The 16,172-nt window shown below is 46.7% G+C and overlaps 2 protein-coding genes and 1 long non-coding RNA gene across 3 annotated transcripts; all 3 read right to left on the bottom strand.

Annotated features, from left to right (window-relative positions):
- Nucleotides 1–1,069: 1,069 nt before the first annotated feature.
- Nucleotides 1,070–2,101, bottom strand: LOC135382948 (uncharacterized). The gene has a single exon (XM_064612615.1). The coding sequence runs from the start codon at nt 2,099–2,101 to the stop codon at nt 1,070–1,072; it is 1,032 nt and encodes a 343-aa protein (XP_064468685.1).
- A 90-nt stretch (nt 2,102–2,191) lies between these two features.
- On the bottom strand, nt 2,192–3,628 carry LOC135382947 (uncharacterized). The gene has a single exon (XM_064612614.1). The coding sequence runs from the start codon at nt 3,626–3,628 to the stop codon at nt 2,192–2,194; it is 1,437 nt and encodes a 478-aa protein (XP_064468684.1).
- Nucleotides 3,629–12,053: 8,425 nt separating this feature from the next.
- LOC135382981 (uncharacterized) lies at nt 12,054–12,809 on the bottom strand. The gene is made up of 3 exons (XR_010419581.1): nt 12,797–12,809; nt 12,160–12,231; nt 12,054–12,068 (listed from the first exon to the last, which is right to left on the bottom strand). It is a non-coding gene; the product is annotated as an uncharacterized LOC135382981 (long non-coding RNA).
- Between the last annotated feature and the right edge of the window lie 3,363 nt (nt 12,810–16,172).

Raw genomic sequence — 16,172 nt, 5'->3', positions numbered from 1 at the left:
ATATGCATTCATTGATAACATTATTAAGTAACAATAACGACTTCGTGGTTGAAATAAATTAGGAATCGAACTTACGTCTTTTTGGTTGTGAGCCCAATACCTTCAAGCACTGAGCCATTGGCTCAACATGTCCACAATGGTCGCTATTAAGGGTAGAATTGTGGGGGAGACGTAGTTTGATTTGTTTTACGACAGATGGCGCCACGCAGTGGTTATAGTTCGTCTTCAAGAGATGACACCACTTCCTCCAAATTTTAAAATTACCGCCCCAGCATTGACTCGCTGTAGTTTGCAGTTCAACAGATGGCGCTACTTACACCACATTTTAAATTCCCGCCTTTTGTGACATGTTTAAACAGATGGCGAATTCACTTTTGCCTCAACAGATGGCGCTACGGCGAATTTTAAATTTCCCGCAAGTAGTCTTTGCTCTTGCTAAAGAGAGTACTCACGATGATTTCATTTCAGAAAGAAACAATGACGAACCACTTATTCTGACCTCATCAGAATGATTAAGAAAACTGACTCGTCAGATAGATAAACCTCGTGGAGAGGTGAAAAAACGCTCCTGTATTTCACCTTGAGTTACATGTTCAGACAGACGAGAGCGAGAGCTCAACAGTTGGTCTACATAAGACACAAGGGAGAGAAGAAAGGTCACGTGGTACAGAGATCCAAAGCGTTGTACACAAACGGAAAGAAAAGAAAACGGAGCGAACCATAAACACACCGAAGCCACCCACCTCGTCCAGCCAGACCGCTGTAACGCAACCGAGTTAAACCCGACACTTGTTGTGGTTATGGACTGTGGAGTCAGACAGGGGTTCTTCGAATTGTATCAACACCGGGGATCCCGCTTCGAGATGGGTGGCATGTTATGGTTCCCTCCAATCTGCCCCTCTGTGTATACCTCGACTGGTATCATTTGGTTTGAGTACAAGAAATTCACACGCTAAGAATACAGAGCAAAGAAACGAAACCCGTGCCTTGTAAGTGGCAGCACACTCCCCCGGCTGGTGTCCCGTAGGATACCAGATACTATCATGCACTATCATGCACACAAACGAGTTCAGTCACTTTGATCCGGCGAGAACAGAAGAACCATCTCGGAGACTGGTCGTTCAAAGGTTTTCTTCTTGCCGTCTTTAACTGTCTGGAGTTGCACCTTGCGCACCTTACCGTCATTCCCTCGCCGCACAGCGGTGATTCGTCCCATTGGCCACTCGTTGCGTCTAGCGCCCACGTCTTTCAGCAGCACAAGATCGCCAACTTGAAGGTTAGGTCGATCGGTTTTCCACTTGCGACGGCGTTGAAGGGTGGGCAGGAACTGGGTTCTCCAGCGATGCCAGAAGCTGTTGGCAAGAGCTTGAACTTGTTTCCACTGCTTCACATGAAGACTTTTAAAATCTCCTGGAGGTGCTGTTGACGACGTAGGTTTCTGCGTCAGGATCATTGCAGGGGAGAGCACTGAGGGACATTCGGGATCAGAGGAGACTGGAACCAATGGTCTTCCGTTTATAATGGCGGTCACTTCTGCTAGGAATGTGGTCAACACCTCATGGGAGAAGCGAGGAGAGCCGTCGTTCAGAAGCATTGAATCCAGGATCCGGCGAGCCATGCCTATCATGCGTTCCCACACGCCACCCATGTGGGAGGAATGAGGTGTATTGAAAATCCAGGTGCAGCCTTGCTCGCTCAAGAAGCGTTGAACTTTACGAAGTTCGAAGCCAACAGCCGACATCTTGAGCTCAGAGCAGGCACCAACGAAGTTCGTGCCCCTGTCTGAACGGAGCTGTTTCACTGGGCCTCTGAGCGCAAGGAATCTTCGCAGGGCGTTAATGAAGCTTGACGTATCCATTGACTCAATGACCTCTATGTGCACTGCACGAATGGCCATGCATGTGAATAAGACTGCCCACCTTTTGTTATGGGCCAGACCGCCCCTTGTGCGACGTGAGGCAACCATCCAAGGGCCGAAAACGTCCAGTCCCACGTACGTGAACGGAGGGTCCGCGCTTAGCCTATCTTCAGGCAAGTCGGCCATCTTCTGATGCTCCAATTTTCTTCGAAGTTTGCGGCATGTGATACAGTGATGAATCATGGCGCTGATGCATCTTTTTCCGCCGATAATCCAAAACCCGGCAGTTCTAATAGCTCCTTCGGTGAAGTGTCGCCCTTGATGTTTAACTTTTCAATGATAGTGCCGTATGAGCAATAAGCCTACATGATGGCGACCCGGAACGATGACTGGATGCTTTTCCGTTTCGTTGAGGTCGGAATTCCGTAGGCGTCCACCAACTCTCAACAGGCCCTGATTGTCGACGAACGGGTCGAGTTCGCACAAAGGGTTGCTGGACGAAATGCGACTTTGTTGAGCTGCGTCCGTACGGGGACATGTGACGGCTTCTGGAAATTCTTCGTGTTGGACGCAACGAAGGATTACTTTCTTCGCCTCGTTCAGCTCATCCGCGCTTCGAGGTTTGCTGCAGTAATGCCATCCGTGACAATCAGCCAAAGGGTTATGAAAGGAACGAGCGATATGCACCAGGCATGCCACGGCCCGCAGTAAGGATGTCCATGTCGAAAAGCGCTCGAAGCGATGAGCCCCCAGTTGTTGATTTCCTACGCGAGTTGCTGAGACAGCCACTTGAGGACGGATTTCCTTGTCCTGATCTGGTTCAAAAAGCGGGAAGGCTGTGCCCTCCCTCTGCGCGTCCGTACATTCCCGAAGAAATTTCGGTCCTGTCAGCCAAGTCGCGCCAGCCAAAGCATCTGCAGCCACAGGTCTAGTGGCGTGATCTGCAGGGTTCTGACCGGTAGGAACGTAATGCCATTGTTCGGGCTTCGTAGATCTTCGTATGCGATTCACACGGTTGCTGACATAGACGTAGAAACGCCTCGATTGATTGAAGATGTATCCGAGCACAACTTTGCTGTCCGTGTAGAATTTAATGTCATCGATGTGAGCATCGATCTCGCTGACGACTAACTCGGCGATATCGACGGCGAGCACTGCGGCACATAGCTCAAGCCTTGGAATGGTCTGCTCGGGGCGTGGTGCTAGCTTTGCTTTTCCGAACACAAAACCCACGTGTTGCATTCCATCAGCATCTGTGACTCTGATGTACGCCACAGCGGCGATTGCCTTTTCGGAGGCATCGCAGAATACACAGATTTCCCGTCGACGGGCGTCGGAGAGAGAGATTGCAGTGTACTGGCGTGGTATCTTGAGCCGTTCAAGATGATGTAAGGAGACTCGCCACGTTAGCCAGTTGTCATTCAGGTCGAGAGGGGCATCCCAATCCGACGTTTCTGAAGAAATATCTCTCAGCAACAGCCTACCTTGTACTGTCACTGGGGCTGTGAATCCTAGGGAGTCGTATAGGCTGTTCACAGTGGATAGTACGCCGCGGCGTGTGTTCGGGGTGTCTTTTACGGGCACTTTGAAGGTGAACGTATCTGCCTTTAGGTCCCAGTTTAGTCCAAGGCTCCGTTGCATCGGTACGTGACCTCCGTCGAAGTCCATGTCTTTAAGGCCCTCGGCGTAGTCATCGGATGGGAAGGCGCCCATGACCTCCACAGAGTTAGAGGCTATCTTGTGAAGCCGCAGGTTTGCTCCTTTCAGCATGTGTTATGTCCTTTTGAGTAAATCAATAGCCTCCTCTTCGGTCGGTAAGGACTTGAGGCCGTCGTCGACGTAGAAGTCTCTTTCGATAAAGTGTCGAACGTCCGCTCCAAAGTCCTGCTCTCCCTCCTGTGCGGTGCGCCTTAAGCCGTAGGTCGCAATAGCGGGGGAGCATGTGTTGCCAAACGCATGTACACACATCCTGTATTCAATGACATCCTTGCTGGTGTCGTTGTCTCGGAACCACAAGAAGCGCAGGTAGTCTCTGTCTTCTTCACGTACGAAGAAGGAATAAAACATTCACTGGATGTCAGCCGTTACCGCCACAGCCTCTTTTCTAAAACGGAGCAGCACACCGATCAGGCTATTTGTCATGTCCGGTCCCGAAAGGAGCAAATCGTTGAGCGAAACACCTTGGTACTTGGTACTTGAATCGAAAACTACCCGGATTTGGCCCGGTTTCTGCGGGTGGTAAATACCGAAGCTGGGGAGGTACCAATATTCGTTGGCTTCCTTTCTTGGCGGTGCCTGCTCAGCGTGGCCATTTTCGAGCATATCCTGCATGAAGGCAACGAAGTGCTTCTTCATTTCCGCATTCCTTTCCAGAGTGCGACGTAACGAAGCGAACCGAGAAAACGCCTGTTCTCGGTTGTCATGGAGTTCACGTCGGGGCACACGAAAAGGCAAAGGGGCTACCCAGTTGTTTAACGTGTCCCTGTGGAAATCTCCGTCCATCAAGCTCAGGAATTCTTTATCTTCCATTGACGGAGCAAGCTTCTCGTCATCTCTTGTGATCTGGAATAGGGGATCCGTAAGGTCGTTGCTTAGCGGCGGGGGAGACTGGACGACTTCTTTTGCAGAATGCTCAAAGCAGGGCTTTTCTTTCACAATCATGTGGTTGGGGCAGGGCGTGAAGTAGGAAGGACGGCCGTTTTGCAACACGGTTGTGGCGAAGGTACAGACCTGTGGAGTGCGCAATCGTTCGATACAGACGTCCCCAACTATGACCCACCCGAGGTCCAGCTTCTGGGCGAAAGGAGCGTGGTTGGGACCGTTGCGCTGCTGACGCACTTTGTGCGCCTGAACGAGATCCCTTCCTAAGAGCAGTAGGATTTGTGCATTGGGGTCGAGTGGCGGAATGACATTTGCCAGTGCCTTGAGATGAGGAAGTCTGCGAGCAGCGTCCGGTGTTGGAATCTCATTCCTGTCATTAGGAATCTGGTCGCACTCCGTTAACGTTGGTAGAGGCAGACGTATGCCACTGTCGATGCCCTCAACAACATAGCCGGTAGCTCGTCGTCCCAACGTCTCAACCACCCCGGCGCACGTCCTTAGCGTGTATGGATACTCGCACCCGTGAATGTTGAAGCATTCGAAGAATTCGGGTCTGGCCAATGACTTATTGCTTTGGTCGTCAATGACCGCATACATCCGAACTGCTTGTTCTGGCTGAGCTCCTGGGTACACTTTGACGAGACATATTTTTGAGCAGGATACTCTCGAATTGGCGTTTCCACACACTTCCGTGCAGCTTGATGTAACCTTTGCGGACGCTCGGCTGAAACCGTCTTCCTCAGCCGACGGGACTCCCGCGGTGCGTCGAGCTTGCGAGGTAACGTTCTCTGGATGAAGTGCCGTAATGTGGTGGTCGCTATTGCACTCAGTGCAATGTATCGTTGAGTCGCAGCTCTTCGCGTTGTGCGTCATCGCACAGCATTTGAAGCATGCGCCGAACTCTGACAGCAAGCGCTTTCGCTCGGCGAGAGGTTTCTGACGGAATGCCCTACACTTGCTAAGTATATGTGTCTTCTTGTGCAAGGGGCACATTCCTTCCGGGTTCTTTGGAATTCTTTCCACTTGACTCGCTGAGCTGTCTTCTTGAGAGGTAATCGTGGTCCTGTGCACCGATACAGACGATTTCTTAGAGGATTGCGTTGTCGACGAGGATGTCTTGTCCTTCTTGCCTGTGTTATCGCTTGAGGGCCCGATTATGAAACTTGGATCATTCTTTGTCTTCGCCGTGGTTCGGACGAAGTCTGAGAAGACAGAGAATGGTGGGAAAGACACACGGTGTTCCCGCTTGTATTTCGATCCTAGAGCGATCCATTTTTCTTGCAAATGTAGAGGAAGTTTCGCTGCAATGGGGTTGACCCCACGTGACGTGTCCAGGTAGGAGAGCCCAGGCAAGTGTGGATCTGCCTTTGCTGACTCGAGTTCTTGGAGTAAATCTCCCAGCTCCCTCAGTTTCTCGCGGTCACTACCTAGTATCCTCGGAAACCTTTCAAGCCTGTCTATTAGCGCGTTTTCGATTGCCTCCGGGCTACCGTAGGCCTCTTCTAACCGTTCCCAGATCGCCTGAAGTCCCATATCCGGGTTTCCGATGTGTACAGCTCTTAGCCTTCTAGCGTACACGGACGATTCGGTCCCCAGCCACCTCACCAGGAGATCCATCTCTTCTGTGGCTGATATTCCAAGGTCTTTAGTAGCGTTACGAAATGCCGATTTCCACGACCTATAGTCTTCCGGACGGTCGCTGAACTTCGAGAGGCCCGTAGTAACCAGCTCCCGTCGAAGTAAGTACCTGGCGACGTCACCCATAATGGGTAGGGGATTCTGGAGTGTAGTTGGTTCTGATTCTCCCCCCAGACCAATTGTACGCCTTCCGGAAAGTCTTCCACCGGCAGCGCGAGAGACGTTGTCACCTTGTGACGCGCCAGGTGCTGCAGCAGCCGTCTGTTCACCGCTTACAGTGTGGCATCGATGACTGTCTCCCGTAAACGCGTGCGTGCTCTGGGGTACTCCGTGACGTAGAACGTACTCCCTAGTCCTTTCCGACGTGTCGACGAATTTGACTTCTGTAAGCCGTGGGTCGTATTGTTCAAGTGCCGCCTCTAGAACCTTGGCTTGCGCTTCCGCGACAGCAGCTTCTTTCTCTCTTTGAAGTGCTTCTAGATTGGCCTCTATACGAGCTTTCTCCAGTTTCATGGCAGTCTCCGTTGACTGTAAGACGTGAGAGCGCGAGCTGCTTCGGCATCGGCTCTAGCTCTAGTCGCTGCGGAGCTTACTGATGAATCCAAACTGGAATGGGTGGAACGTCGTGACGACAAGGATGAATGAACAGAACCATCGGAGCGCCGGGAGCCCGTCTCTCGCTGGCCGTCGAGACGGTGTTCAATTTCGGTGATTATACCTCGCACAAGATCGTCCCGATCCATGTCGATTGCTTTCTGAACGTCTCGTTCCGTTAAACTCTGTTCTACATTCGTCCTTGTTAGGAAGGAGGAGAACCTTTCAGCGTGAAGCTTGTACCGTTTGTAGGAGGTGCTCAGTCTCCCGACTTCTTGATACGACGCCTCTGGTATACAGATCTTCTCCAGCTCGAGCGCTGTTTCTTCCCAAGCTTTATCTAGTTTCGCACGGTGCTCCTCTCTTTCGAGCTCGTAGTTCTGCTGAGCCTTTTGCGAGAGGGCTACTCTACGTTTCGGCTTAGCGCCCTGTTCATCTACGGACGGCGCCGCAGCCGCTATGTCCGAATTATCTCCCTCTTGGATTGCAAAGTGCTCACCTGTGTCCTTCCCGGCCATGGCGATGTAGGCCGTCGTTCACGTAGTTCCTCGAACGCCGTTCACGGAGTGGAAGGACAGGTGCCGGAGACGTCGAAGCTTCTCGATGTATCCTATATCTGCCGTTGTTGCTTGTAGGCGAGATACCGTGTATCCGACGCTGCTTCGAGACGGCGCACGGTCTTCCGGCGACAGTGTCAAGCGTGAAGTCTCATCCAAGGACGGTGTGGCTTGAGGCTGGTGCTGACGCATATGTCCGCATGGTAGACGTCCATCAGCAAGCGTATATCCAACAATCCTTGGAAGGCGTTTTTTCACTATTCTGACATCATCAGAATGATTAAGAAAACTGACTCGTCAGATAGATAAACCTGGAGAGGTGAAAAAACGTTCCTGTATTTCACCTTGAGTTACATGTTCAGACAGACGAGAGCGAGAGCTCAACAGTTGGTCTACATAAGACACAAGGGAGAGAAGAAAGGTCACGTGGTACAGAGATCCAAAGCGTTGTACACAAACGGAAAGAAAAGAAAACGGAGCGAACCATAAACACACCGAAGCCACCCACCTCGTCCAGCCAGACCGCTGTAACGCAACCGAGTTAAACCCGACACTTGTTGTGGTTATGGCCTGTGGAGTCAGACAGGGGTTCTTCGAATTGTATCAACACCGGGGATCCCGCTTCGAGATGGGTGGCATGTTATGGTTCCCTCCAATCTGCCCCTCCGTGTATACTTCGACTGGTATCATTTGGTTTGAGTACAAGAAATTCACACGCTAAGAATACAGAGCAAAGAAACGAAACCCGTGCCTTGTAAGTGGCAGCACACCACTTCTATGTCAGTTTACTGTCAAACACCTCGAGTGATGTATTTCTTAGTAACACAATAAGCAAGTTTAGAATTAAACTGGCTCAGCCAGTGCAATTAGATGGAAAGTGGGAGGTTGCTCTGGCTGAGGTGAATATCTCATTTGCAATTAATAATGTTACGGTTGTCGTTAATGGCATATCAGAGACTAGCCTCTTCTATACTGTAAGCACGATACAGCACGTGAAGTTTCTTGCACGAGAAAGCATTATGTTTTTTACCTTTCCCTCCATTGTCAAAGAAACACTTAAAAAACGACTATGAAAAACAAAACGCAATCGTTTCGTCATGACATTTTTTTTATTATTATAACGAATAGATCACAGATATCTTTCAAGCATATAGTAATTTCAAAGAGTGAGGAAAGCATAGTGCTACTCTAGTTTAAAAAAAAAAAAAAAAAACAGTTGATCTTCTTCTGAAACAATAATCGATGAGATTTGGATTTCACACTCTAACTTACTCTGTTATGCATAGTATCTAGCGGACATATTGTAAAGCAACTACACACATGCCTTGCTCTATGGCTATATATTTATTCTATTGATGTTACATGACACAGCCAACCTGACACAGCATCGAATCGACATTGTAAGGATCAATGGCAGCATGCATCGTACATAACACTACAATTTCTATAATATCTAGGGACTAAAATCAGAACTAACAATAATTATTATATATCAATCCTCCCAGCAATAGGCCATCCAACCAAACATTCACTTTTCTATGTCACAACTATTTTTAATACCTGAGAAAGGAAAACCGATGCTAGCACTAATTACTCTTTAAATTAGTAGCCGACCTCCTACAGTCAATCTCTTATAGCATATTATTTCAGTCATCAAGGAATCGACAGAGGTGAGACTCAAGCGGTCTATCAAACGAACAACAACAACCACTATGTTAGTATCTGAGGAATAAAATCATAGCAAGGGATAATTATTCTATGTGAAAAGCGCAACTTTTAGTTCCAATAAGCGTTTCTCAATCAACATGCTGGCAATTAATTATTATAGTATATTGCTAATATTATTCGAAACGATCGACTGAACAACACAACACAGGATGGATAAAGCAGAATAAACAACACATTATATTATTTCATCAAGGTTAATTATTCGATATTCAGCTACCAATTCGAATCTACCGACTGAGACTTTGTTTGGGTTCGTATGACATGTCGACAAGCACAACTCTACAGCTAAAAATATGTTCTTATCGACACACAATTTCGATAACATCTAAAGAATAAACTCAGAGACTCAAGCGGAGCAGAGGAGTGATACTCAAGCAATCTATATAAAAAAAAAACAGTGACAACCATTATGTCACTATATGAGGAATGAAATCAAAGCTTGCGATAGTTATCCTACGACCGGCCTCAATGGCTCAGTCGGTAGCGTGTTCGCCTTCTGATCCCAAGATCGCGGGTTCGATCCCGGCCGAGGACGCCACCAACTTGGTGGCAGCGTACAAGTTGCTTAGGCACGCCGTTTTCCGCGAGAGACGTTAAATAATGGGTGCAGTGTGATGGCGCTTTCATCGCACGTTAAAGAACCCTCAGGTGGGCAAAAGCAATCCACTGGCCGACCTCTGTGGCGGTGCTCATGATATCAGTTGTCTCGCGACGTAAACACCCAATTATTTAATTTAGTTATTCTACGTCATGGACACAGCTTTTAGCTTCAATAAGACGTTCTCAGTCAATATGATTACAATAATTTATTATAATACGTTGCTCATATTAATCGGATCAATCAACTGAGCAGCACAGCACAGGATGCATTAAAGCAGACCAAACAATTATATTATTTCATCCAGGTGAATTATTTATACTCAGTTACCAATTCGAGTCTATCAAGTGAAACTTTATTTGGCATCGTATGACATGCCAGCAAGCACAACTGTACTTAACACAAGTAAAGCACAAGTAAAATATTTTATTATCGACACCACACTTTCTATAGCACCAAAAGTATAAAATCAGAGCTAACTGTAATTATTCATTGACAGAAGAATCAATGTCCAGCAATGTGTCCAGCCAACCAATCACTCAATTTTCTGTACCACAACATTTTTTGTTATTTCAAAAATAAATATCAATGCCGGCAATAATCATTCTTTATCGTAGAAACCGACCACCTACAACAAGTCCGTCACACCATATTAGGGAGTCATCAACAAATCGACAGAGACAGAGGACTGAGACTCAAGCAACCTGTCAAAAACGAACAACCACCACCACTATGTTACTGTCTGAAGAATGAAATCAAAGCTAGCGATAATTATTTTACGTCAAGGACACAGCTTTTTGCTTGAATAAGAGGTTTTCAATCCATACGAATACAATTAAATTCATTTTTCTTATTATAGCCATCTGATACTCTAATATGTAACCTCTATCCTTTCCCGAGAGAGAGGGATAGATCCACCTGCAACCAATCCTAGCAATAATTATCAATAGTCAAGGATAGAAATCAACAGGGGAACAGGTGGATAAACTCAATGTCCACACGCGGGCAAACAATTTCCATACGACGTTCTAGACTACACATGTAAAGAATAGATACTATCCCATTTGAAGCTATACAGATACTCACAAGAGAATTAGTTATTCCATATTTATAATTATCGAACGATTCGCAAGCAGGTATGTGTAAGTAATTAATTATTCTATGCAATTTTTATTAGCAATCGATGAACTGAACAGCACACTACAGGATGAATAGAGCAACACTACACATTAGAACTTGTTTTCCAACTCTCTCACGCTTTCTTCGAAATTATTTATAAAAAATAAGGGCACGACACGAGTGGGTAACACACCTTTTAATTAAAAACAGATTATCTGAAGTCTGTGCTATTATTAATATTCGAATCGATGAACCAAACAGCACATCATAGGATGGATAAAGCATACCAACCAATACCTTATATTATTTCGTTCACGTTAATTATTGCATGCTAATATTATTGAAAAGCGATCAATTCGAATCTATCAATTGAAAGCGCTCAATTTAGATGGACATGTGGTTATAGATAGACAAGGTCAGATTTGAGCATTGTTATGAAATCCATTGGAGACAATGCACAAAAGGAGCGAACGGTGTTGGCATTAGAGGGGCACATGTTTTGCAGCGATGGAGATGACTGGAGTAAGCACTGGCTTGATGGACATGTGGTTATAGATAGACAAGGTCAGATTTGAGCATTGTTATGAAATCCATTGGAGACAATGCACAAAAGGAGCGACCGGTGTTGGCATTAGAGGGGCACATGTTTTGCAGCGATGGAGATGACTGGAGTAAGCACTGGCTTGATGGACATGTGGTTATAGATAGACAAGGTCAGATTTGAGCATTATTATGAAATCCATTGGAGACAATGCACAAAAGGAGCGACCGGTGTTGGCATTAGAGGGGCACATGTTTTGCAGCGATGGAGATGACTGGAGTAAGCACTGGCTTGATGGCCAGATGGACCACATTCCAGGGCAAACAAGCCAAGGTCATGGAAGGGAGTTGCCTCAGGACAGAAGCTTCTGTCCTGAGGCAACCCCCTTCCTACACCTCTACCGGTTCGCTGGATTTCTACACACCTAAGCCAAGGTCATGTAATTTCTGTGCTTGCAAAGGGTGTAATTCTGGTTTCAGCTCATTTGCAAAGAACATCTAGGCTATATACAGGCAAATGAGAACTGTGGTGTGACTTATCACTCAGGACAGCTCCTTCTGAATTTTCTCCTGCCCGACTGCTACTCCGACTTACAGTGGCACTTCCCCCAGCTGAGAACCCTAATGTACCACAATTAGAAAAACAGAACATTAAATATATATCACATTGAAGCTCAGCACTGAGGAGACTTTGTAAACTTTCAGACTTGCAGTGCCTGTCTGCTTGAGGCCCACTGAGAACTGTGACGTGACTTACCACTCAGTAATCCATCAGGATCTTCATCTGTGCTGGGACTCGTATCTGTGTACGGGTTACACCCACTAGACGTGAGGCCTGGCGTGCATAATACAAAAGTCAAAGCACATATAATACAGGTCACCTTCAAGCTTGCCGATGAGGCAACCTCATAAAATTGCAGACTCACAGGGTCCAGGAGATGATGCATCATGGTTGGCCCGTACACAGATGCTTGGTGGTGGCGACGGTGCTGCAGACCCTAGAATTTGAATTGTTGCAGGACAAGGGCGACTGCACAATTTCGAAGAAAGAGCTTGATTCGTGCACATTTATTCGTGACAATTTACAACGTCGGTCATAAATAGAGAGCGGATTTTCAGGCACATGCCCTTTTCCTCGGGAAACATACTAAAGTGACCTTTCAGTGTTCCAAGCACGTATCAGGTCGAATGGGCACCGTTAGTGCCTTGTTATGGTTACTGCCGATAATTGCATAAACGGGAACTGCACTTGCTACTTTGTGACCCCATGTAAAACTTCGGAACACAATATATTAAACGTAGCACTCGCTGAAAACAAACTTCTCAAACAACCAACATACTCACTCCATAAATTGTTTCTTGACAGCAGGACACTTTATAAGTTCCCATTAGAATCACTTAGTAACGTTCCGTCCCAGGCCACGTTTTTTTTTAAGGCCTTAAAATCCGCTTTTCAATCAAAATATCTGTGATGATTTAGCTTTGTCGTGTATGACCTTAGGAATCGTTCAATTTCAAATTTGATAGCAGAGGAACATATTGAAAAAGAAAAAAAATGCTCACCGGAATTGCCTGCCAGGCTGCCAATAATACGCGCTGTGCAAATAAAAGGTAAAGAATCAGCTAACATTTCAAGGAGTGAAGAACATTCAATTTAGAAAATGTTATCTACGGCTTACGTGGTGATGGAAGCTGCATCCTTCTCTTGGCTGGTGGAATAATGGCAACTATGGAACACAATTATATTGAATACAATATCACTCTGACACCAACGCACAGTACCCAAGGTCTCATGCATATAATTACCGGTGCCAGTATCCTCTTCAGCACTGGACTCAGATTCCAGATCGGATGTATATTATGCTTCCCCGGCATTCTTCTTTGCTTTCTTGTAGCTGTCTATTGTATAGAAATGCAAGGACTCATCACAACAACACGCCATATTGCTTTGGTCACCTCTAGCAATTTTTTTACAAGCACAAAAGGTTTGTCGTAGAAGTATTTAAGCAATTGTTAAAGTTACTGAACGACGCCATGCATACACAGGGACACAGGTCCCAATCTTCTTCTGGGTCTTGTCGATATCTGATCATTTCAGCGATTTTTGAATTTTGTTTTTTGCCTGGCCGAAGGCATACTTTGCCACCCACAATCCATTTCGTTGGTACCAGTTCAACCGTGTCGTTAGCGAACTTGACAACAGTGTACAGTTTGCTGAAGTGCATAACGAATACATCATTAGACCCCTTGTGAGTGACTTTTCACTCCAAGAATCAGCATTGATAAAATTTTCGCTGCAAAAACGCAATTACACTGTGAAAATACACTTAGAATAACATTGCACGCGTTTTTGCGATTGAAAATCACTCGAAAACTGCTCGAATTTTCAAGGAGACCCTGGTTGACTGAAGGTATTCACAAAGTTGACAGGTGCACGTCTCACGATAATTTCATACGTCTTATATAGCTTTATGACAGCTGCTATTGCAATTTAACGCAACCCTCGTACATACTCATTCTTAAAGTGCAGCTCCGCTGCTGTTCCGAAAGTATGAAGATGTTGTGATATTCAGAACCGTGGTCCCAACTTCATTCATAAACGCACATTGCTTTCCAAATTTCCATACTCCTTCGTGAGAAATTTGAGAAAAACTACCGGGCAGCGGTTCCACTTGTGACGTCATACTTGGAACTGCGCGGATTGGATAGCCACACCTAGCCAGCTCTGCCTGGCAACCAGTTTGTGTTTACACTCCGTCATGGCCGCTGTATCGTGCTGAAATAGCTGTCACGAGCTATCGGGGACCGCCGCACCGTTTTATCATGTTTCTTATAAGGAATACTTCGTCTTCGAGCACGTTCTCGTTCTCAATAGTTTTGGTGGTGCTCTCTGCACGCGCAGCACGTCCGCGCATAGTGCGCCGCCAAAGCTATTGAGAATGCGTACGAGTATGTCACATGTTAGGTGTTAGGTCTTGTTGGTAGCATGAAGCACAGTGCGGGCACAGAATGTCCGCTCACGATGGCCGTCGTTGCACAACGAGGCCATCCTGTAAGGCTTGTTAAAGAAGACTGGCAAAACTATCTTTGAGGCTATTAACGACAGCAACTATCACGGAACACACCCAAAACATTCACCTTCGCCCATAGATCTCCGCCATCGCATCGAAGATTTGGCGTTAGCCAAGCCACGAGCGCGGCTAAGCCAGGACGAATCCGGGATTGGTCAGGGTTTGCCGACCACAGGACCGCCGTGCCAGGGAAATTAAAAAAATTGTTTTCTTAAAAACTACCAACAAGTGGGTGAAAATTTATCACATGCATGCTCCCTGTGCGGAAACGAACGCACAGCCCAAGCATGGCTCCATTCTGTCGCAGTCGAAAATCGGTGCAGCTGAGCTTTAAAGACAGCTGTGTCTCACGAATACGCGTACAAAGCGGTCAGAAGCGAAACGTTCACGAAAGCTTACCTTGGTCTGTCTGCCTCTTTTGACTTGGACGCGACAGGTGCCATGCTCAGTCCGGCGAAAGCTACCACACAATGTATAAAAAGTACTTCGGCCAACAGACTACTCCAACAGAAAGGGCGAAAACATCGCGGGACAACAAAAACTACAAGCTACAACGCTGATACCACAGGATTCAAAATAAAACTATGTAACGCGACCCACAACCTCCACAACAAAGCAAAGCAGGAACCATGCGGAAGCAACCAGAAAGTGATGGATGGATGGATGGATGGGTGGATACATGGATGGATATGGATAGGATAGTAGTGCCGGAGTGCCCCCTGGGGGCCTCTTTGTATGGAGGGTCCAGCACAGGAATAATTATATGATGCTGACAAACCCTTTGATGTGCTGTCCACTTGAAACCCATCTGAAAATGCTGGAATATAAAAACAAGAGGAAAGTACAAATGCTGTTTTAATATTTATTTGTCGAATTGTGAAGAGCAACAGGAGGACCAACGAGAGAACTTCCGGAATCATTGTTCTTTCCTGTTTTTCGTTAGTGCCTTTGCGGTGCACTTTACGAATTTCGCTACTCTGTGCTTTTCACTGTGATCGTTTCTGTGATTTCTGAGAGTTATTGTTTCTACTTTTTTGTGCGTGTGACACACTGCGCGTGTTCTTATTTGTCGTACTTTTGTTGCACTATGTTCTGCCTTGTGTTATTGTGAGTTATTGCATTTCTAGTTTGTGCCAACCGCGTCATGTCGCGGTAGACACGGTATCGCGCAGTGCGAAGGGAGTTTGAAGAAACTGTTACTGAAATTGTGAACAGTGAGGCAGCGGAGCTACGTGCACGGTCCGTTCGACCGCAGTCGGAAGACGACATCAGTGAACTGTTCGAGCCAACACAGGAAGGCACTGTTCCACACACTGCTACGGAAGAAACAGACCCTGATGTCTCGTGGGACGAACTGTGTGATGAAGCGGCGGTGCAAAGATTCTGCAGTCTGTGAGGAGAACCGAGATATTATTTAGGATGACTTAGTAATGAGGTTAGCCAAGCTTTCCCTAAAGCATAACCTCACACATGCCTGTATCAACGATATTGCGGTACTCCTGAGGTATTGTGGGCTCGAGTTTCCTGCGGACGCCAGGACCATTCTAGGGACACAAAGAAAAGCCCATGTGGACCACAACGGTACTTTTGTCCACTTTGGATTGGAATGAGGTCTTTTAGAGTGTATTCACGGAGGGATTCTGCCTGCTCAACTCATACTGCAAGCAAACATCGATGGCCTCCCTTTATGTAAAAGCTCTTCGACGTGCTTCTGGCCCATTTTATGTATGGTAACGAACCACGACAAACAACAGCCATTCTTAGTCAGTGTTTACTGCGGCCCAGGAAAGCCGCCGAACCTGAATGCATTTTTGACACCATTCCTTAAGGAGGTTGAATATCTTGCTACAAATGGGATAGAGTTCAAA

The sequence above is a fragment of the Ornithodoros turicata genome, chromosome 2 (genome assembly GCF_037126465.1).
Source record: "Ornithodoros turicata isolate Travis chromosome 2, ASM3712646v1, whole genome shotgun sequence".
Classification (NCBI taxonomy): domain Eukaryota; kingdom Metazoa; phylum Arthropoda; class Arachnida; order Ixodida; family Argasidae; genus Ornithodoros; species Ornithodoros turicata.
The sequence above is the reverse complement of the archived record's forward strand: the minus strand, read 5'-3'. Positions and strand labels throughout refer to the sequence as shown.